The sequence below is a fragment of the Paramormyrops kingsleyae genome, chromosome 1 (genome assembly GCF_048594095.1).
Source record: "Paramormyrops kingsleyae isolate MSU_618 chromosome 1, PKINGS_0.4, whole genome shotgun sequence".
Lineage (NCBI taxonomy): Eukaryota > Metazoa > Chordata > Actinopteri > Osteoglossiformes > Mormyridae > Paramormyrops > Paramormyrops kingsleyae.
The window spans coordinates 68,591,193-68,618,512 of NC_132797.1; the positions used below are offsets into that span (position 1 = coordinate 68,591,193).

Below are 27,320 nucleotides of genomic sequence, written 5' to 3' on the forward strand. Positions count from 1 at the left end.
GCAGCCTGTCTCTCTCCCCCCCGACCCCAGCATGCGTTTGCGCCTCTCCGATCGCGTCGGCTTTGCTGAGGGAAATGGGAAAACGCCGTTTAATCCGCCGCAAAGCCGGAGCCGCCGGGGCGCTGCTGGCTCTGTGCGCCCTGCTCTCAGGCTGTGTCGCAGGAGAAGATGAGGTATTGGAGAAAAGGCAACTTTCCGAACTATACAGTAAGTTGAGTCGGCCTGCATGAAACACGGGTACCGTTAACACTACTTAACCCCCCTCCATCCGAACGGGTCTGATTCGGAACCGAAGCGGGATGTTTCATCGCCAGTCCCGTACGGGTCTTTGTAAGCCCCCTTTCTTCCCACCTCTTAGGTTAACATTTCTAGCTGCGGGCGAATGGGGACACAAGTCATTACTTGCTCCTCGGCGCTTTTTCTAACTTAATTCTGGAGCCTTGCCCTCATCCCCCACCCCCCCAACCCGCCACGACAAATTCCTCTCTCTTTACACAACTTGTTTTGTGCCACAGTTTGCATTTCTAACTGCATTAACTAAATCCCTTAAAATACATCAACCCCATCCCGGTTTAATTGTCTTCTGTATACTTGAATGAAACGTGGGTAAACAGAGTGTAAACCAACACCATCTGCAAAGTAATACTACGACCATAATAATAATAATGATAATAATAATAATAATGTGTTTTATTATAGCAAAAAGGCTTTAAAGTGACAAATTGAACATTATGGAAGAAGAGAACGCATTCCGAATTATTTTGTCAGGCTGAATAACAGTTTAAATAAAACTCATTTAATTGCATAGTGGAAATTAAAGCGGAAGCGCATCTTCGGCGGGGCAGGAGGTCAGGCATGTGAAAAATCAACCTCGCCAGACATGTCCAGTCCAGTCCTGGCATGGCGATGGTCCCCCACGGCGTTCAGGGGGATCACAAAGAGGAATCGCCTTCGGCCAGCTATTTGGTAAAAGGACTGTTTTATAAACATGTTTAACACCCATATCCGCTGGCGCAAGTGTGCATCGCAGGGATGCCTTCATTAACGAATTTCCCCTTGGGATTAGAAAATTTTATCTGGTTAACTAACTATGCTTTCGTCCGTGCCTCCGGGAATACTGATCCTCAACTGTAGATACTGTATTAAAAAGCAGTGCATTTAATTGTTGAGTCATGGAAAAAAATGACCAAACTATGATTTTTAGGGTTTGTTTGAATAGACAGCGACCATCCAGAGCCAGTGCAGATAAAATGTATGTTTTTCAGTGCGCTGTCAAATTACGCACCCTTCATATAAAAACAAACTCGGCGACAATATCTAAATATAAACAAAATGCAGGTATTTAAAGACTTGCTCATACCATGTGGTCCTCTTCAGGCAGAAGCTAAGATTGTTTGTGAATGTAAATTGGTGTCATTTAATATTGTAATACGGGAGGTGATGTTGCTGGTATCTGAGCATTTAAAGGTGCATCTGGCTGTAAGTTTACTGTCAAGTTGTAAAGCAACTTCTAGCGAAAACATACCTGAATGAGTTCAGGCCTCTCCTTTGCCCGCTTGCCTGCCAAACTATTCACAAGATCTGGGATCTTCCGTCTGTATCGCCCTATGTGTACAAACTGGGTCAGGTGACGTAACGGGGCCATGGAACACGGACTGGAAAACACACGCACACCCCAGCACGTTCCACCGGCCACCTTCCCTGCGCCCGTGAAACTCCCTCCACGCCAACGCTTGTTTTCTTCATCTCTGCCATGTTTCCACGACAGTCATCTGAAAATGCAGGATGAGTTTGGCTTCAAAGGGCAACATGGTGGAGATGGGAATGAGTTGCACTTCTGTGTGGGGAATCCAGGTAGCCATTAGCTTTGAGTTTACTACCAATTAGGCCCTGTATGGTGTCATTGTGCTTTAACTAAAAGATATCGTAATTTTTAGGAGGGGTTTAAATTGCGTATATTATCTTTTGCAAGTTACAGGTCTGAATATATATTTTGTATGGAACTCAAAGTTGAATTAAGTTGGGTTGTTTTGCTGAAGATGTGCCACTTACAGATTAAAGACACTTCTGGATTTTATTTCTTACAATTGCATCTTTGGTTGCTGTTGCGTGGCTGTTATTTGGAGTGGAGAGGGGTGGGGTTGGGTGGGGGTGCTGGTGATCTGTACCAGGCTTTGTGCTGCAGTCGTGTCTGAATTGGGAACAGAATGGGGCCGCTATGTTCACGCTGGTCCTCACATTATCGGGCACGCCGCGCTGCTGGCCAGCATGTGAGCCTCCTTGTGCCGCTCGGTGACCACGCCGCACAAAGAGCTGAATGTTAACTGGCCGCCTGGTGCCCCGGGTCACAGATGACTTATCCCGTCCCGCTGCAGATCAACGGCGCTGTGTCATCCGCTCTACAGTCGCATTCCTCCATCGTCTTTTCCACAATAGATGTATATTTTGTCGGAATGTGTAGGTCTTGATTTTAAATACACTGTTTGCTGTTTATTTTCTTATTTTCAGCATTTCTTTGATTTTTAGAGTGCAGCTTGTATGCATTTTCGGGCAGATAAAACCAGTTCACAAAAACCGGTTCTAAAAAGTCGGGGGTTTTTTTTACAGTTAAGGCCCGTGGTGTGATATTTTTGGTTGACTGTTTGGCAGTAGGAGTGATGTAGTTACTGGAGATCAATCTGAATTCGGAATGTAAATAAGTGGATGTGAAAATATCCAAGTGTGTTTTTTTGACGCTATAGATGTGAAAGGCAAGGTCACGCAGCTCTGCCTAAAAAGACTGACAGGTTTGTCAGCTGACTGCAATTTGGCAGCAGACCAGTCGCTTCTCCTGAAATCTAAAAATATGTATTGTCTGTCACTGCTAACGGTCCAAATTCAGTGCATATTTCAGATATGTGCTAGCAGGAAATCTCCCACTGCTGGGAACGCAGGTGGGGAGATGTTTTGATCACCGATCCAGTTAGCAGCACTGAGGCCTTGTTATATTTCATGTCCTTCCTTTAAATAGCCTTCTGTTAAATCCACACCTTTGTAGTTTCTAGTCATATCTACTCCCAATTTGTAACCTTTACTTATCTTTACACTATGTGTGTTCCCTGGGATTTGAACTCATGACCTTTGCTGTGTTGGCGCCATATTCCATTTGTTCAGCTACACTAGTGCTTGGGTGTGCGTTTTTTTTTGCATTGTGATGTCTGATTGTGTTACATGTTACTGACTGAATGGTACAAACTATAACTCCTATTCCTGTGAGGCAAATAAAGAATGTAGAATCTGGAATAATATGAACAACATGGTGGTTTGGGGGGGGGGGGAGGGTTTGATTCCCCAAACCCCCCACCCCCACATGCGCTTCAGATGAATTATTCCCTCTGAATGGCCCATGGTGTGTGTGATTGTGAATGGGATGGACCCGTGTCCCATTATGGGTTGCCCAATGGGTTAGGATGCTATGTCTCTTTCATTGTCGGGTCCCAGAGCAAGGCCCTAAACCCAAATTGCTGTGGGGCAAGGTTCCCCTATTCTGGTCCAGGAGGGTCAGAATCCAACACAGTTTGCAGATTCCCCTGCTCAAGTACATCTCAAGCATCTAATTACCAGGTCTGGTAGGTGTGTCTGAGCTGGGAAATCTGCAAACTGGTCCTCCAGGACTGGAATTGGGGAATCCTGCTCTAGGAACTGCCTCACCCTGCTTCCTCTTATCCTTTTGGATAAAATGGTCCTGCTGAATTACAAATAAAAATCCGGGGTTTTTCCGGTCTTGTGTTTCCGGTGACAGGCTCAGGGGCTCATTGAGACCTTGTACTGGATCATATTGAGGATGGATGGACTTTTAGAGCTCACTTTGTGAGTATATATCCAGTGTTTCCCAATCCGGTCCTTGGGAACCCACAGACAGTCCATGTTTTTGCTCCCTCCCTGCTCCAAAAATGTGGGCTGTCTGGCAGTGAGCTGGGAGGGAGCAAAAACGTGGACTGGCTGTGGGTCCCCAAGGTCCGGATTGGGAGTCACTGATGTAGTTGTTCAGATGCAGATACACTCTTGTTTCGGCTCTGTCGCTTCCTTTCAGACAAAGGCGTCTTCATCCTGGAGAGCGTCCAGCTGAAGCGCTGCATCCGCCTGGACCGCACCAACCTGGTGCTGGAGAGCTGCGAGAGGCCCACCCGAGGCATGCTCTGGAAGTGGGTCTCCCGGCACCGCCTCTTCAACCTGGGCGGCAGCCTGTGCCTGGGCCTCAACACCAGCGACGCACTGCAGCCGCTGGGCACCTTCCAGTGCGACGCGCCCCTCCGCACCCTGTGGTGGCGCTGCAGTGGGGACACTCTTTTTGGAGCCTCCCAGTTCAGGCTGGCCGTCACGGGCCGCCTGGTGGTGGCCAAAAGGACTGCGTACCACCAGTGGAGGAGGTACTTCACCACTGGGGAAGGGCCCTGCGCTAACCCCTATGAAGGCAAGGAACCAGCCAACGTCCTCCCACGGTGGCTTGGAAAATGTGCACCGCTGCTGTAGTTCTGGGAATAAGCTTTTGCTGCCTTTGCCACAGAGATCCACACGTTGTTGGGCAACGCCCAGGGGATGCCCTGTGCCCTGCCATTCAAGTACAACAGCAAGTGGTACCCAGAATGCACCAGTGAGGGCCGTGAGGATCACTACCGCTGGTGTGCCACCACTAGCAGATACGACCAGGATGAGAAGTGGGGGTTCTGCCCAAGTACAGGTACCATGTGTCCCTCTGCCGCCCGTTCATAGATATCCATATTAACAATGTAGGTTGTCCAGCAGGTGGCGCCGCAGCTCAATGGCAAGTATCTCTAGCTGCCAAATTGTGGGCTACAGGTTGAAGGCCAGGTCCGGTCCTTCTGCTTTCCTCTGTGTCGATACCGTCTCAGTTCACTGTTTCTTCCCAGTGGAAATTAGTGACTTTTAAATTGCTCTTAATTACGTACTGGTGTCTCATCTAGGGTGTACCCTGCCTACGCCCTATGGTTCCCGGAATAGACGTGGAATCCCGGAGCATCTTGATTGACGGGCCGGATAGTATGTTACTCTGTATTTTCAGAGTCGGGCTGCGACACGTTCTGGGACCAGAATGCAGAGACACGGGCGTGCTATCAGTTCAACCTGTACAGCATCATGACCTGGGGGCAAGCGCACTCATCCTGCTGGGCGCAGGGTGGGGGGCTCCTCAGCATCACCGATCTCACGGAGCAGAAATACATCAGAGGTATGGACCCCACAACCACCCCCGAGTTGCCCCGGGTACGCAGACGCCCGGCCCTCCAACCTGCGGTCTGGTTTGCAGACAGGCTGAACGACGTGGGTGTGGTGGTGTGGATCGGCCTGAATCACCTAGACGAGAACGCCGGCTGGAACTGGTCCGATGGCGCTCCCTTGGCATTGGTCAACTTCACGGAAGGTAACCCCTTCTGCTTGAAGACCTTTTTGTTGGCCTCCGGGACCGGCAGTAAATCAGACACCCTTGGGCGATTCTAGGATGTGATCCTTAGTGGGCTTTAGCCGCCAGTGAGATATATAAAATCATTGTTATCGGCTTCGTCCCATTCACCTCACGTGCGTGTAAGTGCTCTGTGACACTACACACTTGGGTGTCGCACGTTGCAGTAAGATGTAAAGTGCGCAAGTGTATGTGAAGAGCTCAAGTGGCCAGGCGTTTCTTGAAAACAATGGGACACACATGATATCTGAAGAGGTGAACAAGAAACAAGGTACAGTATGTAAAACACTCGTTATACAGCTTTGCACAATTAAAGTGAAACTTTAGTGAAACTTCTTAGGAGGCGTGTTGCGCTCTGATACGCCGACAGACTTCCTCGTGTTTGACATAAACATTAGTAGTCATAGATGTAGTCTATTGTGGTCTGTATACTTAACCAAAGACTGCTTTCATGCAGTGTGGATGAAGTACACATTAAGCGCGTTGTTTTGTTTTATGTAAAACAAGTAGTAGTAAATGAATTGAAATAATAAATTGAAACTCAGATTATAATTGAGCTGTTCTGAGTTAAAAAGTTTATTGACAAGCAGTCAATGGGAACCCCTGCTGTCTAATGAAGAGTCTCTTTGCCCTCTCTGCACAAGACCTCTAAGCTTTTTTCCTCTCTTATTTGGGTGTGTGATAACATTTATTATGATTCTCACGTCATCTTTCTGTGGTGGAAAAAATGACTGCCGCTAGCGGGCCGCCTGTTCCATGACTCAGCACCCCCACTGTTTCACCTCACCTGTGTCGCCGCCCTGCAGGCATCACAGCGCCGTCTCGCCACGAGAGACAGTGTGGGGTTTACAACTCCACCTCTGGCCACCCATGGCAGAGCCTGTCCTGTGAGTCGGCGCTGCCCTACATCTGTAAGAAGACACCCAATGACAGCAGGAGGGCGGAACCCTTCGGTAAGCCTCGGGGAAACCCCTTTCCTCCTCCCGCACCCGGTCGCATCCCATCAGGAGGGAGGGTTCTTCTGGGGGGTGTTTGTGTTCAGTGATCTCACATCGTTATCTTTGTTATGGCAACCCCAGTCATACTTTGCTTTATGACTTTCTTAGCTAACAACAGGAAGACTTGCTCTTTAAGGGCACTGCTAGATTTCTTGTCTGCTTCTGTATCTTTTAACGAGATACCTCTGAATCAGATAGATGTTGTTCTCCGTTGATCTTAATAAAAATGCCCAGTAACAGAGGTGAGAAATGTATGATACATGGCTAAGAATACATTGGAACAACTTGAGCAAATAGGCTAAATGGTGATGTGACCCCACAGGCCCCAACCCATCCGGTTATGTCCCACCCACCAGGTAACTGGCAGCACTATGGCACAGTGTGTGCCGAAGGCTGGACTCCCCAGAACCGCTTCTGCTACAAGGTCCTGGAGGAACCGCAGAGCTGGCCGGATGCTTCCGCCTCGTGTCGGTCACTGGGAGCCAATCTGACCAGCGTGCACTCCCTGGCGGACGTCGAGCTCCTGCTGGGACTCCTCGCTAACCGTGAGCTCGGCCGCTCGCGGGGGTTTGGGGACCGACAGCTGCGAGGGGGAACATGGGCAGGAGGAACTGGTTTGAAGGGAAATCATAACCTTTTCTGTTTCCCATATAATTCACACCATCCTTCATCCCCTACTTCAACTGGGAGGATGATAAAAATAGCTCGTGTCTGATGCTCACCTTACGTCCGTTGCTTGTCACGCAAACTTCCAGAATCATCCCTGGAGGCTTGGATCGGCCTGAGGAGCGAGACCTCGGTGGTCTTCGAGTGGTCCGACGGCACGCCCACGTCCGTCACGTTCTGGCACAGGCACGAGCCTGACCTCCGGCAAGGCCGCGGGCCGCTCTGCGCCAAGACGCACCGGGAGGTACGTGGGACCCGTCCGCTCTCCTGTGACGTCTGGGCTCTCCGGAGGGGCGTTTGCATTCGGCTCGTAAGCCATTGCTGAAGTTTAGTATTTTTTTTATTTGATTTTACTTCTAAGCACGGAAACTGGCTGCTGGCTCCCTGTGGGGTGAAGCTGCCGTCGGTGTGCCGGAAGCTGGGTCTCATCCCCATCAGGGAAGCCGGGGCGGCAGACAAAGGATGTGCCCAGGTGGGTCCTACTGATAACCCGAGACCTTTTGGCACAGCTCTATACTCCTACTGACCTCGAGCAGTGAGGCTGTTCAGTAGCTGCTCAGGCTGGTGTTACAGACTTTTTACACATTTTTATCTTACTGTTTATTTTTCCTTTACTTTTTACTTATTTTACTTTATTCTGGGAGACTCGTTTCATTACACGTATCTCCTTCTCTATTCCATACTTTTGTGCATTTGATAAATGGAGTTTGATTGGATTAGTTTTTGGTTTGACAACGACCTTATTTAGTCACAAGGGAACTTGGTTAAAGTCATGGCTTCCTGACAGAGGATTTGGCCAATACTGTGCCTGCATTTTTCCTCAAATTATCAGTCCAAATCAGTGTTTGTTTGCAAGTCAGCTGTGGAACTTCAGGCTTCGACCTGTTTTGTAGGTTGGATGACCGCACGCTTGTGGCATCTGCATGATGAGTTAGTAAATGTACGGCAGGTTGAATGAACGAAGCCCGGAAAACCCTCAGCCGATCCTCGCCAGCAGATGTGTCCGTCAAAACTCTTGAGCTGGGCGGTGATGGTGGTTTAAATATCTCACTGACATATCATCTGTCTTCTCTGTAGAGCCCAGTTCTTAAACCGCTCAAAAAGCGCACGGGAGATTAATAGTCACGTGGAGCGAATCCAGGAGACCCTGAAGTAGGTGGTAAGGCCAGGAGTTGAGATACATATTTAGCCAGCAGTGCAAGTTTTATGATTATTGTTGTTATTATTATTTATTTTATTTATTTTTTGACAGTTTCACGTGTATTGGCAGAAACGCCACGTTCACCTCATAAGAACCTACACATGAAATCGTTAAAGTCACTTAAAACTGGCTCCTCTTGTTGATACTTTTTCACACCTAGGATTTTTCTGGAGCTGGCGGCAGGACGGCGCTGGAAAGATTCAGATCAACAGCCGATAAATGGAAAGAGGCTGTTTTTGTGTTGAAACTCCCATAATCCTCTCACTATTTAAACCGGAAACCTAACACCAAAAACTTTTGACCTGACCTTACCTGTTTAGTCACGAGACCAGTGAATCAAATATTTACTGTATAAATAGATAATATACTATATGGACAAATGTATTGGGACACCTGGGGTTGAGGTCAGGGCTCTGTGCAAACCTGTCAAGTTCCTGCACAACAAATTCACCCAACCATGTCTTTGTGGACTTTACTTTGTCATCCTGGAACAGAAAAGCCTTCCGCAGACTGTTCCCACAAAGCCGGAGGCATAGAATTGTCCAAAATGTCTTGCTGAAGCATTAAGAGTTCCATTCACTGTAACTAAGGCGTCTAAACCAACCCCTGAAAAACAACCCCATACCATTATCCCTCCTCCACCAAACTTTTACAGTTGGCACAATGCAGTCAGGCAGGTAACGTTCTCCTGTCATCCGCCAAACCCAGACTCGTCTATCAGACTGTCAGACAGAGAAGTGTGATTCATCACTCCACAGAACACGTTTCCACTGCTCCAGTGTCCAGTGGCACCGTGCTTTACACCACTCCATCTGACGCTTGGCACTGCGCTTTATGATGTGAGGCTTGCATGCAGCTGCTCAGCCATGGAAGCCCATTCCATGAAGCTCCCCGCACAGTCTTCTGCTGGGGTTAATGCCAGAGGAAGTGGGTCTCTGCAGTTATTGAGTCAACAGAGCGTTGCCCACCTTTACACACTATGTGCTTTAGTATTCAGTAACTCCATTCTGTTACTTTATGTGTTCTGTCACTTCCTGGCTGAGTCTCTGTTGTTCCTAAATGCCTGTGGCAATGGGTCTGAATGAAACACCTGAAATCACCGATTAAGAGGTGTGTCCCAGTACTTTTGTCCATATAGTGTATATAGATATGAATGCAGTTTTATGTTCTGTTATCTGTCTTCAGCAGTGTCCTATCTATGTTTCGATATCTACGTTTTGAATGTTCTAAGGAAGCTACGCTGGGCGATTTATATACGATACGTGATATGAGCATTAGCTTTAGAATGCAGGTACACTGTCTGTTTGCTGTCACTCCAGAGCTTGTTCCTACTCGTCCGTTGCAGCATCGGAGGCCGTCCTGCTCTGCCATAGCTTACAGGTCTGGTTCCAATAAACAAGGGCTCTCCACCGCTGGCTTCTCATCATGGGGGTCATGGGAGCACACCGGAAAATTCCGATCCGAGCAGCCCACCGGCCCGACTTTATCCGTCCTCCCCTTGTGTGCCGTTAGCTCATTCCGGATTCCTTTGTCCTTCAAGGGCTGGAAACGGAGACGTCACTTCTGCTACAAGGTGAGCCGTCACCAGCAGAGCTACGAGGACGCCATGAAGGGGTATTACTGTGGCGCCGCCCTGGTGACGGTGATGAATAGGTACGCCCGCCTTGCCCGAAGTTTTAGTAACGTTAGAGTGGAGCAACCGGTGGCTTGGCGGGTGGCTGCTTGCCCCCAGGGTGCCTTTTTTAATTCCAGCCCCCACCCTGTGTGTGGAATTGGTGTGTTCTTCCCGTGTTGTTGTCTCCTTCGACTTTCCTCCCTTAGTCCATAAATATGCAGTTGGGTCCTGAGTATGCGTGTGTCTCCTGCGATAATCAGGCATCACGTCCAGGGTGTTCATTGCCCCCTGCTGGGTGCCCTAGGTGACTGTGACTCCACGTCAGATAACTGAGTTAGGAAAACGGATGGATTTGAGTGGAATTATGAGAACGCCTTATTATCCACCCCCTCAGACCATTCTCTCCCTCCCCCCCGCAGGTTTGAACAAGCCTTCCTGAACAGCCTAATAAACACCCTGAGCATGAACTCCTCTCAGTACTACTGGACCGCCCTACAGGACCGCAACAGAAGCGGCGAATACAGCTGGCTGGCACAGAATGGGTGGGGCAAGCCGCTGCTCTACACGAACTGGAACAGACACCAGCCAGGTGCGTAACTTGAGGAAATCCCCCCCCCCCCCCATGACAGCTGTCTCTGGTCAATGCTTGTATGTTTAACAAGCGTCAGACAAAAGTCCTTGTTTGAAACCTTAACACCAGTCTGCGGTATTACCCTTAAAAGACGGGTAATAGAGAAACAGCCTCCCCACAGAAGGTCGTCTTGCGTTCAGATTCCTCACACAGCTATCAGAGGGCGACATTGCCGGAAGCTTCCTGACTCACTAAGGGAGCATCATTTGCATGTAATTAATGGCTTTTTCAGCACTAGGAAGAGGGGCTGAAATAGCTGTAATTATTGCCCCCTGTGTGACTGCTGCATATTCCGGCTGGTCCCTGTTCGCATGAGAAACACCAGAGACACAATTTTTTACCTTTTTTTTTTTGCGGGGTTTCTGGTAAACATCAAACGCAGTTATGTAGCCCGAATCTCATTTTTTCCCTAACTCGACACTCGAGGCATTTGATGTTATGGAATTTTTGAGATTTGTTTTCTATATATAACTACAGTTCGATCCCTGAGACCCCCCAACGCTGTATGTCACATGATTTCATAAAGAAATGGAACATTAATGGAATTCCTTTGGGATAAACCATTTGGTGGTATAAGAAATAAGATACAGGATTATTCTCTGCAAGGTCTGATGGGTAAATTATCAAATGACAGCAGATATCGGTGTGTTTTTTAATAGATGCCAGAGGTTTACATGTTTTTCAAAGGCTGCTCAGTGCCTAAGCCTCACGCTTTGTCCTCTGCTATTCAAAGACTCCTTTGTTCCTGTTCGGCTGTCATTTATACAGGAATGTAACTGTACCTTGCTTTACACCTCCGTTTGTAGCTCCAAGCGGACAGATCGGCCACTAAAATCACGATGGCATTTTTGGCACCGGCTGGGGCGACGTGGAGGTCGTGCGTTCTTCCTTCCTTACTGTTTTTTCCTTCTTAATCCTCTCCTCTCACATAGTCCAGCTCACAGTGAACCCCCCCCCCACCCCCAAGCTGGCCCCCCCGTCCTCCTCAAGACCGATTACCTGCACTCGGCCCGGAATCGCCCACTTCCTGTTCATGTCTCAGCTCTTGGCGTGTTTGCAGCTTAAGGACAGACGATAGCTTGGAAGTCACACAAGTGCACGCTTGTGTATTTAGGGTCACCTTCATTGAAATCCCACAATGGATAGCCGTCCCGTCTGATTGGTCTCCTGCCTTGCCCCAGTGCTTTATGGGATAGGTTCTAGGACACCCTGAATGGGATAATCATTAAAATAGGTGAACAGGAAAAAGATGAAGTCCTCACCATGGGTCCGTGATGCATGTTCTTTCCATGCTGTTGTGGGGTTTCTTCCTAGTATTCCGGGTTCCCCCCCAGTCCGAAAACATGCTAACATGAATTTGACTTTGACCAAATTGTCAGTAGGGGTGACTGCGCAAATGGTGCGTGTGCCCTGCGATGGGTTGATGCCCCATCCTGGGTTATTCCCTGCCATGTGCCCATAGTTTCTGGGATAGGCTTCCAGACCCCTGTGATCCTGCATAGGTCTAATGGGTATAGAAAATGGATCAGCAGTTGTGAATGAGTAATGGCAATTATTGTGCATTTAATAGCAATAATATTCCCCATTTATACCCTGTCCAGGGTGTCCCCAGTCTCACGCCATTTGCATCCTGGGATAGACTCCAGGGTCAGTGTAACTGGACTTGCAGAGATGGAGGATGGGTGGATGAACTCGTATTGATAGTGTTTTATCGTGCACGGTGTGGATTTTCTCTTCCTTGCTTTAATGGCCAGCATCTGCTCTGTCTCCCGCAGTCAGCGCCGGCGGCTGTGTGGCGCTCACAGGCGGTCAGGCTCTCGGCCGCTGGGAGGTCAAGGACTGCAAATCCCACAAGGCCCTGTCGATATGCAAGCAGAGGATTGGCAGTCGCCAGGAGACCCAGGAGTCCACGGTGCACATCAACGGTTCTGCCCCTTGCCCAACCGGCTGGCACAGCAAACCCGGACTGCTTCACTGTTACAAGGTCAGGCGATCCTTAAAATGGTTGGCTGGTAGATGGCAATCAGACCATGTAGCTGGCACACTTCCTGATGACGGCGATAGCTAGCTGTACTCCCATATTTTGGTTTTTGGAGAATTGCCATTAAGGCCATATCTGTTCCAGCGTGTCATTATTTGCTAGCAGGATTAGGCGCTAGTTTCGAAGCCGTCGCCACTGTGGCCTTGATTAGCTTCGCTGTCTCTGCACTGTTTGATATCTTCATGCTTTGAGTTGCTCCTGTAGTGCTGCTGTTGAGTGACGCTTTCATAGCCTGATGCTAACGTAGCATTGTGTATTTTCTTTAGCACTCTTGGGTACGTTATGGGTGAAAGGAAAGTAGCTAGGAATGCGGATCGTGTTCCTGAAGCGCTGGTGAAGGTGGGAAGGCAGCAGTGCCCTGCAGGTTAACACCTAGCTGAATACCTAGCTGGCTGGCAGGTAGTTTAGGCAAGTTCTCTGAGCTTTGTGCTCCGATTAGCTATCCCGTAGCATCGAACGGGGTCTATGTGCCATTTTGTAATGGCGTCGGGGGGCAGCCCAGGCTGGCGGCCATATTAACGGGAACCTGAGGATGGATCTCGTTCAGGTGTTTCATAGTGAGAAGATCCTGATGAAGCGCTCCTGGACCGAGGCAGACTTCTTCTGCCAGGCTCTGGGGGCAAACCTGGCCAGCTTCCGGCATTACAACGAAGAAGCCTTTGTCAAGGAGACACTGGGGACGATGTTCACTGGGTCAGTCATTCCCATTTCCAGTTATTATTGATGCAACTTTGACGTGTGTGTGTGTGTGTGTGTGTGTGTGTGCACATACCCCCCCCCCCCCATGGAAACATGGCGTCCCACCCTGGGCTTGCCCTGCCTTGTTGCTTTTACTTTTTGGGATGCTCTCCAGGATTGCCGCAAGCTAGCATTGGATGAGTGGTTATGTCCTTTTGGTATAAAATTACTGTCTTAATTACTTATATAATTCACTGTAGTGACTTAAAAGTTATTTTTTACGGTTTCGTAATTAGATCTCAGAAAGATGTATTGAGATTAATTAAGCATGCTGCTTAAGCTGTGACTTCATTAATTAGATTGTGTCTACAAGAGTTTCTGTAGCTCAACAAGAAGAGCACTGTGCTAACGACACGATGGTTATGGGTTTGAATCCCAGGGAGTGCACAGAACTTATAACCCTTCCCTCTCTCATTGACTCATTTTGGATAAAAGCATCAAATAAATGTGAAATGATTAGATGTAGTGGACACTGGTAACAGGACCTACTGTGCTGGTTCTCTGCAGGATGCAAGGGCGTTCGTTCTGGGTGGGATTCAACAAGAGGAGCCCCTGGACCTTTGGGAGCTGGGAGTGGTCCGATGGGACGCCTGTGGGTACCCCTCTCTACAACCCAATTAAAGCTTATTATAAATGATCTTATAATGCCTTATACTTTAAGCGCTGTGATTCTGAGCATTCGACGTGATGCTTTGAAAGCACTTAACAGAAAACAGAATCTAAAGTTGAAGCCAAATCTCGTCACGGTTTGCTAAAAATAATTAGTTTAATAAATTAACTGCAGGTTTTGTGTGCTGTGTGTTCAGTATAGATGCATCAATGTCATAATAAAAAATAACTCTAGAAAATGGGGGGAAAAAGCTCTCTAAGAAGGGCTTGGTAAGGGATGTGGCCATAGCCAGAAATGCCGGGGTGAGGCTAATCTGCTTCACTGCTCTTCAGGTGGTGACCTCCTTCATAGAGGACAAAAACAGTGAGGATGATGAGCACAACTGTGCCGTCTTCACCGATTCGGACAGCCTGCTGGTCCCTCAGCCGTGTGACAGCAAACATGAGTGGATCTGTAAGGTCCCCAGAGGTAAAAACGTTGGCTGGTGGCGTTGATCTGCGTGTGTGGCGGGTGGGTAGGGGGGGCCTTTCTCTCCATGCCGTGTGCAATCTTTTAGCATGACTGTTCTCAACCGTTGCATGGATTGATGTACCGTATCATGGTGTCATTATAGGGTTGGGGGTTTGGCCTAGCGATCAGAAGGTTGCTGGTTCAAATCCCAGAGTCTGCAGATTGATTTCAAACGTAAATTACAAGTCGTCTAGTGCCTTTCCTCATGGCTCGCGGTGACCACAATGGTGGGGGCACTGAATGTGTCGTGTGCCGTCTTTCTCTAGGTGCGGAGCTGACCAAACCATATTGGTACACCGAGCGTAAGTCCCTTGCTTTGCGCTCCTCTGTTTGTTCGTTTCATTTATCGTTTACACCCGGGCATCCGAGGACCCCCGTGTTCACCTCCCTCTCCCTGCAGAGCATCAGGCCTGGGTATTCTTCAGAGGTGCCGAGTATTATTTTGACCAGCAGCCGTTCCCGTGGAACGCCGTCTCCTTCGCCTGCAATCTGATGGGCGCCAACCTGGCCTCCATACACTCCTTGGAGGAGTTGAACTTCATCAAGGAGCGGATGGAGGTGTGAGACTGGAGTGCTGAGGGTGTGCTGTTAAATCAGACCTTCTGACTTCATTTTGTTTTTGTGTGTGTGTGTGTGTGTGTGTGTGTGTGTGTGCGTGCGTGTGCGTGTGCGTGCACATATCACATTTGGGGACCAAAATGACCCCAAAGTATAGTTAAACCTGAAACGTTCCTACTTTTGGGGAACATTTTTCAGGTCCCCATTTGGATGATCTCAGTTTAATAAAAATCTAAGAATGCAATCAAAAAAGGAAAAATGCCAAAAGGTTGTATTTTGTTTGGTAACTTTTAGTTAGGATTAGGGGTGGTTAGAGGTTAAGGGTGTCATGATTGGGTTTAGGGTCTTTCCATTATATATGAGTGGAAGGTCCTCATTTTGATGGGTTTACCAACTTGTGTGTGTGTGTGTGTGTGTGTGTGTGTGTGTGTGTGTGTGTGCAGGACTACAAACATAAACTGGTAGCTTCACTGTGAACGTGTGTTTGCTCACAATGACAATCACTGTCATTCCAAGCATGATATATACTGATAGATTCCATCTTTTTTTGCATTAAAATTACTTGAATTTTCTCAAAATTCTAAAATTACTTGAAATCTCCTCAGATGGACAAGGATCCCTCCCAGTGGTGGATTGGACTGTCATCAGACACCATTAACGAAGAGTACAGGTATATTCTTACATCACACTTCCTGATATACAGCTGCTCCTTGACTTCCGATGGGGAAACGTTCTGAACCAATCGTACGTGGAAAAGATCATATGTCGAATGATATGATGAACAAATAAGTAAATAAAAACTACTGTTACTCAATAAGTAAATAATTACTCTACCTAACTAAATACCAGTAATTGAAAAGAAAATAAATGAAGTATATTAAGTTAAACAGAAAACAAACACCATACAGTACTATTCATTGTTAAACACTGTATGAGATATTTACGCTCTACAGAGAATGGCTGTATGGATGCTACTAATGACCAGCATCAGTAGAAAGTATCATAGAGCTATCCTGGGAACGGACCAAAATTCAAAGATGACTACGGAATATACATCATAGCATCGTGAAGTCAAAATATCCTAAGATGGACTGCTGTAAAGTGAAGAGCATGTGTACTACCACCATCTCATAGTGTAATAATTTAAGAATGATACATAATCCGCCGTCCAACAGCATTACATAATTTAGAGTGAAATACCAAATATGTCTTTAGAAAATATACTGAAATAGAATCATCAGAAAAAAATCTCTTTATGTTAAATCTTGAAGTTGTAAATCTAACGGGAATTATCCTGTGTTTGCCTCGCAGCTGGAGCGATGGCGCCCAACTGCAGTTCCAGAACTGGCCACAAGCAGAGCCGCAGAAACCTTCACCACAGAGTGACGTCTGCGTCTCCATGTCCTCACAAACAGGTGAAAATAAGCAGATTTTAAAAATGTATATTTCACTGGGTTTATGCAACCACAGCAAAATCTTGAAGCATACGGTATTTAAACAAACACAAGTCTTTACAAATTACTGCACATTTAGGAAAAAACGGAAAGTTTTTAATAATAAGTCAACGAACTGCACAGCCCTTAACTGCATAGTATAATGTGCGCTGGGGCTTTACAGGAAAGTGGTCAGGTGACCAGTGTGGCGATCGCCACGGCTACGTGTGCAAGCGCAGGATTCTGTCGGTGCTGGAGATCCCCCGCCAGCCGCACTACATCGGAGGTTGCCCGGAGAAGTGGCTGTACTTTGGGCACAAGGTACAGTAATCATTCCACTATAGGTTCATTTTTTGGGATCCACTAAAAGAGCACAGACCGTAAACCGTGATCATTGAATGTTATTGTTTGTATTTAGCGCCCTCTGGAGCAGTGTCAGAGAACTGCTTCCTGTTTATACATGTGGCTCAATTTCAAAATGCTAATTTGTCTCATTAAAAAATGTCTCTTGTTTAACTGTGATGAATATATTAGTAATTTGCATAAGAATTTGCTTTGTGTTACTAATTTCTGGAACTATTAAGTTGTTCACAAGTTGTGATTACTGTGATTAAGTAATGTATTTCCACAACTTAATGCTATTTCACTGGAGGAATTTGGGTTAAATTAAGCCCCCTCCCTCAAAGCCTTTACATTTAGTTTTGTTTTGCTTTCTTTGTCATCTCTCCAGTGCCTCTTTCTGCATCTGCCAAAACACCCAGAGGAGGGTAAGACGTGGCAGGAGTCCCAGACGATTTGTTCCTCGTCCCAGGGCTCGCTGGTCACCATAGAAGATGAGATTGAGCAAGGTACGGTCAGGCACCTCCAGCTATAGCTGCTGCTTGCCCAGGGGCCGCAGATTCCCCCGGGGAATCCTGACAGAATTGCGACGTTCTTGCAGTATAAAGCACCGCATTTAGTACGATTGCGGCTGCTGTATTCTATGTGGAATCTGCACTATATCGCATCCTTTTCACATCAATGACATTATATTATTTCAGTACAAAGGAACATTATACCCTGTGGCAGTCTGAATTTGTCATAATACTATAGTACTGGCATATTGTCCCTGTCCAAGGAAAACTGCAGATGTCCTCTTTTTGATCATTGTGACTTTTTATTGAATATGCTTGTTCTGCTCTGTCTACTGACAGTTTGACATCTAATTGACCAATGAAAATACGTTTTATGAATTCATCTAACTAGTATTTAACTTGGTACTAGTTAACGTTAGTATTCACGATGTTTCTTTGTATGGATTACTGTATATCACTAACTTTAACAGCTTAACATTAATAGCTAGATAGCTCTGTATCTTGTTGACACTGACATATTTGCCTCCAAAGACATAAGTGCTTTTAAAACATTAAACTCTTTACTAACAGCTATGTAAAGATGGGTTTCTATTTGTGGTGTCTCGTGTTTTAGGCTTATTTTGTGAATTAGTTTCTGAGAAAATGTGTTTTTTTTCCCCCACACTCCTGAAATAATGGACTTTTTTTTCATTTGACAGCAACCATACATGTGAAACTTAGAACTGCCTCTAGTCCCCATTATTACTTATAAAAATACATACAACAATAATAGCTACATTACAGTAAATTTCTAAAGCACACCCTTGATGCATTATGGAAAGTCAGACTTAATATCTTTAAGAAAGCACGTCAAAATGTTTGTGTCAGACTTTTACACTTGCTCTCATGCAGGGGGAGTTGTTGCTCTCAATTAAAAGTGATTTGTTAATTTCTATATTTTTTTAAATTACAGCTTACATTACAATGCTGCTACCTGGTAGCACGGCCGATGTTTGGATTGGACTGCAAGATGACGACCACTGGGTCAACGGGAAATCTCTCACTTACACCAACTGGTCTCCTGTTGACCAGGAGAGTGGTATCTCTGTATGTACAGTCAGCCTCAATGAAACCTTAATGTGTGTCCACCCTTCCATCATTGTAGGGGAAGTTTTCATAAGGTATAAGGCATGGGTACACCCTGCTCCAGATACCATCAGCTGGTATACAAGCACACGCTTTGGGCAGTATAGAGACATGAGTTTGCCTAACCAGAGGTGGAAATTTCAGGTCCAGAAAGTAAAAATTCAGACCAAGATTTTGTTTCAACCCCCTAGTTTTGTATAGTCAGTCACAAAGTATTAAGCTCTGTTGGTTGAAACAAAATCTTGGTCTGAATTTTTACTTTCTGGACCTGAAATTTCCACCTCTTTGCCTAACCACAGGGCTATTGGAGGAAACCAGATTACCCAAAGGTAAGGGGAACATGCAAACTGTATATGTGGGGAGCGGAGTTGGGATTCAAACCCCATATCCTATAGGTGTGAGGAAACAGTGCAGCCTACTGCCCATCTAGTATTCACATTAATCTCATCATTTTGTAATATGTCGTATTTGTTTATTTGAACTCCTCGTAAATATTCGTAGACAGTTTAATTTCCTGCTACGCTGCGATTTTTGGACGGTAATAACCACAGTTCTCTGTTGCCCCTGGTAACAGGACTATTATGGGCCAGGTGATGGCAAAGAGCCACTCTGCACGCTGTTGTCCAACAACCATAACTTCCACTTCACCGGCAAGTGGTACAGCGAGAAATGCTCGGCAACCGGCTACGGGTTCGTGTGCCAGAAGCCGCAAGGTGGGCCGTCCGTTCGTGTCCGAGCTGCCCCCTTTCCCGAGGCCCACCGGGAGGCGCTCCATAACTGTGACTGATTAATTCGAAATCCACCCAACTCCTGTCAGCTCTAACTTCATCATCCTGGCCCCGGCCGGCTGCAGCAGCTGTAATTACTGTATATTTTAAGAGGTGGCTCTCTTATTATGGGGTATAGTTTGCTGAGTTAGGCTGAAACACATTGTCGTTCTTGTCTTTATTGACCTAAAGCCCTTGTAGGCACCCTGAACTGAGGTTTAAGGGTTTATACTGTGATTTTATTTTGGTTTTTGCCCCATATTTACTCTCTCTTTCCCCCCCCCCTTTTTGAGACAGACCCAACTAAACCCCCATCCCAGTCCTATTTCCACCCTCTCCCCGACCCTATCGAGTATGAGAACCGCAGCTACAGGGTCGTCCGGGGCAACCTGAGCTGGTACGAGGCTCTGAATAGATGCTTGGAGAGAGAAACCCAGTTAGCTAGCATCACAGACCCCCACCACCAGGCTTTCCTTACTGTCCTCGTGAATAAATTGGCACTGCCCCACTGGATCGGACTCTACAGCCAAGACGTACGTATCCCCAGTCCCTCGTCACGGTTCAGCCTTGAGTGAGTTCTCTCCTTCCGCTGTTAACGGCACGTCAAGCCTCTGCTTTATGACCTCCCTCGCCGTCTCTCTCTCCACACGGCCCCCAAATGCGCTCAGCACTGACAGCTGCGGTGTGCAGTGCGACGTGTCGAGCGCTCACTGGAAAAATTCCCTCACATCTCAGCTGATGCGTATCTTTGCTTGCATGAGGGGAAATACTTACTGCTTTGGCGGCGTGTTTGTTTGATGCCAGCTTGTCTTTTCTGTCTGCCTCTCTTTCTTTCTCCTTCCTCTCTCTCTTTTTATGATCAAATGCATGGGCGTGTCGTTTTCAGCCCCAGGGTTGTTAATCAGGAAGAGAAAAGAGATTGTTATTCTTCTTCAGTCAGTGTGTTTGATGACCCTGTTTTATGACAGCTTTTCAAAATGGTCGCCATAGTTACACCTTTATTGTGTCATGCGGCAATGAGAATGCAAAGGGGATACAGCCAGCCCTACATGATGATAAATGTGCTTCAGGAAATGATGACCGTGAAAGGAATATTTTGCCTGTAGTGTAACGTCTGGAGCTGTTACAGCGGATTGCTTCTATACACACACACACACACACACACACACACACACACACACACACACACACACACACACACACACACACACACACACACACACACACACGCACAGGTTTGTCATTATATCTTTGTGGGGATGTTCCATTCATCTCTATGGGCAAAACCTTAATCCCAACAATGACAATTTGAACTCCTACCCAGTCCTAACCTTAACCATAAGTAACCAAACAAAATACAAGACTTCTGGCATTTTTCATTTTTTGATTGCAGTCACAGATTTTTATGAAATTTAGTTCCCTCTTGAGGGGACTGAAAAAATGGTCCCCCAATGTCCAAATAACACACAGACTCACATCCCATGGTACAGGCACGACTGACCCCCAGCATGTGTGTAGCTGCAGTTCCGCCGCGTTTTGGGAAAATTGATGGATCCACCCCAGTATGAGTGTGACAGGCAATTACTAACATTCCCCGCAGCGCGAGGTGGGCCGTGTCCTGCTGCGTCCTTGCTTTTTTGTCATTGTTTGTGAGGACGTGTGTGCAGGGGGCACCGCAGAGACTGAGTTGTCTTTCTGCCCCCCCCCCCCCCCCCCCCATAACAGGACGGCATCAGCTACCGCTGGTCCGATGACAGCGACACAGCCTTCATGCACTGGGACTCGGGGGACGATGAGGACGAGGACACGCTCGGTGACTGCGTTTACATGGACATCACCGGTGCCTGGAAGAGGGCCGACTGCGAAGAGACGCTGCAGGGGGCCTTGTGCCAGGCACCCCCCCCCAGTGAGTGCCACACACCTCGTCGTCGACACTCCCCTCGCGTTCTCTGATGTTATTATTGATGAAACACTTCAAAGAATCCTAATAATCCAGCGGTGGCATAATTATGGGTTTGGAATTCTCGGTGGGCGGGACTTACCATGGACAATTAACAAATCGGCCGATTAAAATAACTGTAGCCACACCCATTGTGATTTTCAGCACGTGTTTCTTTTCACTGCTTAATGGTCTATAAGGCTTTTATAGTCAATTATTTTGAGAGCTGAAACCAAAGCAAAAGAACGATTCGTAAGCCTGGCATTAGATTAATTATGTCTGTTGTCCACTGGCATTTATACTAATGCAATCTTAGGTATAGCTGAACTCTGGAGCATTGCAGAGAGGGAGATGTTGACATCGATATACATGACGTTACTGTAAATGTAAATTGTTATGTTTAGAGGCTGTAAAAAATGACTGGTTCTTTCTGCCCTCAAGAAAGCAACGTGGTGTCATATGAGGTGACCTGCCCCGACAGGTGGATTAAATTTAAGAACAGCTGTTACAGCTTTGAGCCCATAATGCAGAGACAGAGTCTGGAGGAGGCTAGAGAGCGCTGCAGGCATACAGGTAGGGGAAGACCGTGAGCCTGCGAGGGCTCGCCAGGCCCCAGAGCATGCTGGGAGCCTCGCAGAAACTGAGCTGTGTGCTGTGAGAGCTCCCCCTACAGGGAGGTGTTACAATTGCATGCATACTGAAAATGTGCAGGAATTAAATTCAATTACTAAATTTAAACTTATGTTAATTAATTATTAAACTTAATTAATCTGAGATTTTGTGTGCGTGATGATTAATCTTATATGTCATTTAATTTTTAATTAAACTATTAACCATTAGTTGGACAGAACCTTTAATATGTTCCTTACACTTGATAAGGCATCTAGTGGCAACATTAAAGTGTTCACTGATAGCAAGTGTTACTCATGAGCATTTTTTTCTCAGTGTCTGATAATGAATATTAGGAGATTTGCTTCCGTTTCCTCCCAGCAAAGTCCTCGGACCTACTGACGGTTAAGAGTGAGGAGGAGAATCGGTTTGTCCTGGAGAAGCTGAAATCCTATGCCCTGCCGCACCAAACGGTCTGGCTGGCAATACTCTACGACGCCAACGGCAAGTGCTCCCGCCCACGGTTGACGACTTACTGCACACCTTGGTCCCACATCCTTTGTTTACTGGGGGTCAAATGCCCCAAAAACATTCTTTCATGTGTTACATCATAACCTTCTTGTAAGCAGTCCACCATACATTTGTGAATTTTTTCTCAAAATCAACTTAATATAAAATGCCTCCCAAATCCTAATTAAATATTATCTTGCTACTAGGGACGTTTGGTTTCAGCAGTGGTAAGGACCACATCAGCCCCGAACCCCTGTTCCTGTAAACACACACAGTACTCCTACAGTTTGGTCCAGAACTCTGCCCTTGTTCAGATAATTTTGAACCAGACCCGTGTTTGACCAAATGGCCACTATTCTGCTGATACACACAGCTGAAATGCGTTCCGCGCCGTTGGCATTGCAAACCCGAAAGTTTACCGAGCTAAAACGAGTTTTTCCTCTTCTAAATCCTCTTCCCACAGTCCCTGCCCTCTGATTGGTTTGTTAGCTGTCTGCGCTCCCTCTTCCCACAGTCCCTGCCCTCTGATTGGTTTGTTAGCTGTCTGCGCTCCCTCTTCCCACAGTCCCTGCCCTCTGATTGGTTTGTTAGCTGTCTGCGCTCCCTCTTCCCACAGTCCCTGCCCTCTGATTGGTTTGTTAGCTGTCTGCGCTCCCTCTTCCCACAGTCCCTGCCCTCTGATTGGTTTGTTAGCTGTCTGCGCTCCCTCTTCCCACAGTCCCTGCCCTCTGATTGGTTTGTTAGCTGTCTGCGCTCCCTCTTCCCACAGTCCCTGCCCTCTGATTGGTTTGTTAGCTGTCTGCGCTCCCTCTTCCCACAGTCCCTGCCCTCTCATGGTTTGATGGCTCCGCCATCCTGTACTCAAACTGGCACTTCAAAGCCCCCAGTGTCGAGCAGCTCTCCTCTGACACTTGCGTCTCCATGAGGGCGTCCGACAGCGTCTGGCATCTGTCCCACTGCGGTGACAAGCTGGGCTTCGTCTGCAAAATCACGGCAGGTACGCCTTGCCGCTACGCATTGCACTTACAATTAGCAGATGCTTTTATCCTACGTGACAAATCGCAGGTGAAAGCAGGGGGCAGACAGTCCCTGGAGCAATTGGGGGTGAAGGGTCTTGTTCAAGTGACCTTTCACCCTTACAAATACAGTGGTGACCAAAAGTTTTGAGAATGACATAAGTATTGGTTTTTCACAAAGTTTGCTGCTTCAGTGTGTGTAGATCTTTTAGTCATGTTGCTATGGTATATTAAAGTATAATTACAACCAAGTGTCAAAGGCTTTTATTGACAGTTACTTTAAGTTTATATAAAGAGTCGATATTTGCAGTGTTGGCCCTTCTTCAAGACCTCTACAATTCGCCCTGCCATGCTGTCAATGAACTTCTGGGCCAAATCCTGACTGATGGCAGCCCATTCTTGCATAATCAATGCTTGGAGTTTGTCAGAATTTGTGGGTTTTTGTTTGTCCACCTGCCTCTTGAGGATTGACCACAAGTTCCCAATGGGATTAAGGTCTGGGGAGTTTCCTGGCCAGGGACCCAGAATGTCGATGTTCTGTTCCCCGAGCCGCTTAGTTATCACTTTTGCCTTATCGTGCTGGAAAAGGCATTGTTGGTCATCAAACTCTTCTTGGATGGTTGGGAGAAGTTGCTGTTGGAGGATGTTTTGGTACCATTCTTTATTCATGGCTGTGTTCTTAGGCAAAATTGTGAGCGAGCAACCCCACACATAAATGGTCTCAGGATGCTTCATTGTTGGCATGACACAGGACTGATGGTAGTGCTCACCTTTTCTACTCCGGACAATCTTTTTTCCGGATGCCCCAAACAATCGGAAAGGTTCATCAGAGAAAATGACTTTACCCCAATCCTCAGCAGTCTAATCCCTGTACCTTTTGCAGAATATCAGCCTGTCCCTGATGTTTTTCTTGGAGAGAAGTGGCTTCTTTGCTGCTCTTCTTGACACCAGGCCATCCCCCAAAAGCCTTCGCCTCACTGTGCATGCAGATGCACTCACACCTGCCTGCTGCCCTTCCTGAGCGAGCTCTGCCCTGGTGGTGCCCTGATCCCGCAGCTGAATCAAGTTTAGGAGAAGGTCCTGGCGCTTGCTGGACTTTCTTTGACGCCCTGAAGCCTGCTTCAAAAAATTGAACCACACTCCTTGAAGTTCTTGATGATCCGATAAATGGTTGATTTAGGTACAGTCTTACTAGCAGCAATTTCCTTGCCTGTGAAGCCCTTTTTGTGCAAAGCAGTGATGACAGCACGTGTTTCCTTGCAGGTAACCATGGTTAACAGAAGAAGAACAATAATTTTAAGCATCACCCTCCTTTTAAATCATCCAGTGTACTATTCTAACTCAATCAGCATAACAGGCTGATCTCCTGCCTTGTCCTCATCAACACTCACCTGTGTTAACGAGAGAATCACTGAAATGATGTCAGCAGGTCCTTTTGTGGCAGGGCTGAAATGCAGTGGAAATGGGTTTTTTGGCATTAAGTTTATTTTCATGGTAAAGAGGGACAACATTCTGCAGTATATGCAAATTGGCACCATAGAAACTGAGGCAGCAGACTTGAAAACCAATACGTGTCATTCTCAAAACTTCTGGCCGTGACTGTACAGGATCTTAACACAGAGCCACATGTCGCCCCACAAAATATTACTGTTTCTTGATGGTTGGGGCAGCCAAATATGAACTTGAGGTAGTAAGGCTTTTTTCCACTGGCATACAGGAACCGAGCCGTACCTGAGCCATGCCACGAAGGGAGCACGGTTCCAGCTCGCTTTGGTTTTCCACTGCTGAAGGGTTGCCAGGTTTGGAGGCAACAGTAACGAAAAAACCAAAGAGACGCTTATTTACTGATCACACGGTGGACATCATGATTTGCTATGTGCTAAATTCTGCTAGCACATCTGTGAGAACCGCCATGTTATGTTAGCATCAAATGCTAGCGGAAATCGCATTCGCTTGTGTACATTTGCATAATGAATTCATTCCATTCAGCTGTTCTATAGTACATTTTTAAGTAGGAGATTGGAAATTTTCAGGTTTCAAGTTATTGGGAATGCATTAATACATCGCGATGGGCAATACTACTAATAATTAATATAGAATATAAAGAATATGTAGAATATATTGTTTTTTCCTTCAGATAATTCATGCATATCAACACAGATCACTGGTATCTCCGTGCAGCTCAGCTTTATCACGCTTTCGACCCTATTAGTAAGTAGGGCCACGTCAGCATGGGTACCACTTGGGTTCTGCTCTCATACTTCGCAATGGAAAACCATCAGTTTGTGGTACATGTCAGGTACAGCTGGGTTCCAGGTAACAGTGGAATGGTGCCATAAGTGTAGTGTAGCTAAATGTTAGCATAACATAGGAAGCTGTGCAGATTATTTTATTTACTTGTTTCAGATGCAGTTAATGAAGTAGAAGTTGAACCGCTTAATGGTAAGAGATGTGAGACATTTATTTATTTGATCATTTGGTTCTTAGAAATGTATTTTAATGAAAAGTGGTGTCTTGTGGACACTTGCATTTATTGCCTTTTTTGGCTTTGAATTCCTCCTTCCCTTCTTCATAATGCTCTTTTACTAACATTCACTTAGTTATAGGAATAAAATCATTAGAACTTTTCCTAAACAGCAGATTGTTGTTTGTTTTTTTTTTTTGTTCTTTTTAATTTCAGTAGTGGGACGTTCATTAACGTGACCCTGCCCCATCTTCTCCGTTCCAGGGCTGCACCATGGTGTTATTCCTGCCGCCGCCCTGGTGGCCATCTTGATATTTGCCCTCCTTGTTGTATCGCTGTGGTGCGTGTACAAGAGGAATGGGGCACGCTTCCGCAGATTCCCATTCCTCGGGAGCGCATATTACCGGCAAGCCAGCTCGCAGGCCGTGGACTCTGACGTGCTCATAACAGACCTTGAAGGCAACCCCAGCGAATAGGGGTTCATCTCAGAGAGCCCTGTACCCGGCATGAGGGGAGCACAAGGGACTTCAAAACCCCCCAGAGGGGATTAATACTCAGCTGAAGGATGTATTAACAAGTTGTTTACTTGCATATTTGCGCATACAGAAATGGGGAAGGGACTGCCGCGTGTGGAATTTCCGTTTATTTTATTACGTGTTTCGTTGTCGATTTCTGGTAACAATGTTTTAATGCCAAGAATATGATTATGCCTAGAATATATATTACCGGAGAGCTTGGCATCAGGATAAAGGTGTGTGTGTGTGTGGTGCGCATGCACCTGTATCTTTTCGCTCTTGTTTGCTTAACTGTCATTACGGTCTCGTCAAACACAAACATGGATAAATACATCTGCATAATCGCAGTGAACCCCAGTCCGCGGAGTGAGTGCTGAGTTGGAGTCCTGTCGACTCAGGTTAGCCTCCACAGGCACGTCTCATTCTGACTGTGGGAGCTTGTGATTTAGACAGAAATTTCCTAAAAAAGATACAGACGTGTGGTGTTTTTTAATGCAGGACATTATTGGTAAAGAATACCAGGCAGTTTTGTTTAATTGGTAAATATCCTATAATATGCAAAGAATGTAAAAACAACAAAAGGTAGACTAGGTTGAATTTTATTTTAATACTGTGTTTGTTGTGCATATATTAAGGTACGTTCTAGTTTTTAAATATGTACAGAGAACTATAATTACGTTAATGTATCCTTTTGTTGCACACGTCATAGTTTACATCCTTGTATTTAAAACAATGCAATTATTAATTGAACATTGAACACTGCTTAAACTGAAACTTGATCCATTTGGTTGGTTCTAAAGGAATTTGTGTGTATTTGGCAGCAACTAAAACATTTATTTTTTACTTTTTACAGACGTTATTTGTTGTTATCAATTATACGTTTCCATTGAAATATTTATATTTGTGTTTTCCCACACGGTATGCTCAAAGTTTACTAAATAAAAGGTGTATCCCTCGGGGACTGGAGTCTGTGACAAAACGTAAGCATTCGCGAAATATTTTACCAGTTGTCAACATAGATTTTTAATTGTTGTGTTTCAGATTTAACTGTAGTTAAAGTGT

General features: G+C 46.3%; 1 protein-coding gene across 1 annotated transcript; it reads left to right on the forward strand.

Moving 5' to 3' along the window:
• On the forward strand, nucleotides 1-27,217 carry pla2r1 (phospholipase A2 receptor 1). The gene is made up of 30 exons (XM_023802686.2): nucleotides 1-207; nucleotides 4,073-4,453; nucleotides 4,547-4,720; nucleotides 5,063-5,227; nucleotides 5,306-5,419; nucleotides 6,265-6,411; nucleotides 6,813-7,001; nucleotides 7,212-7,366; nucleotides 7,484-7,594; nucleotides 9,864-9,976; nucleotides 10,358-10,527; nucleotides 12,345-12,553; nucleotides 13,158-13,303; nucleotides 13,856-13,940; nucleotides 14,291-14,426; nucleotides 14,735-14,770; nucleotides 14,869-15,026; nucleotides 15,632-15,696; nucleotides 16,338-16,441; nucleotides 16,644-16,780; nucleotides 17,190-17,307; nucleotides 18,266-18,399; nucleotides 19,013-19,151; nucleotides 19,503-19,738; nucleotides 20,931-21,111; nucleotides 21,586-21,717; nucleotides 22,135-22,257; nucleotides 23,084-23,260; nucleotides 25,686-25,721; nucleotides 26,008-27,217. The coding sequence occupies exons 1-30, from the start codon at nucleotides 75-77 to the stop codon at nucleotides 26,217-26,219; spliced, it is 4,416 nt and encodes a 1,471-aa protein (XP_023658454.2). The 5' UTR covers nucleotides 1-74; the 3' UTR covers nucleotides 26,220-27,217.
• Nucleotides 27,218-27,320: the final 103 nt, after the last annotated feature.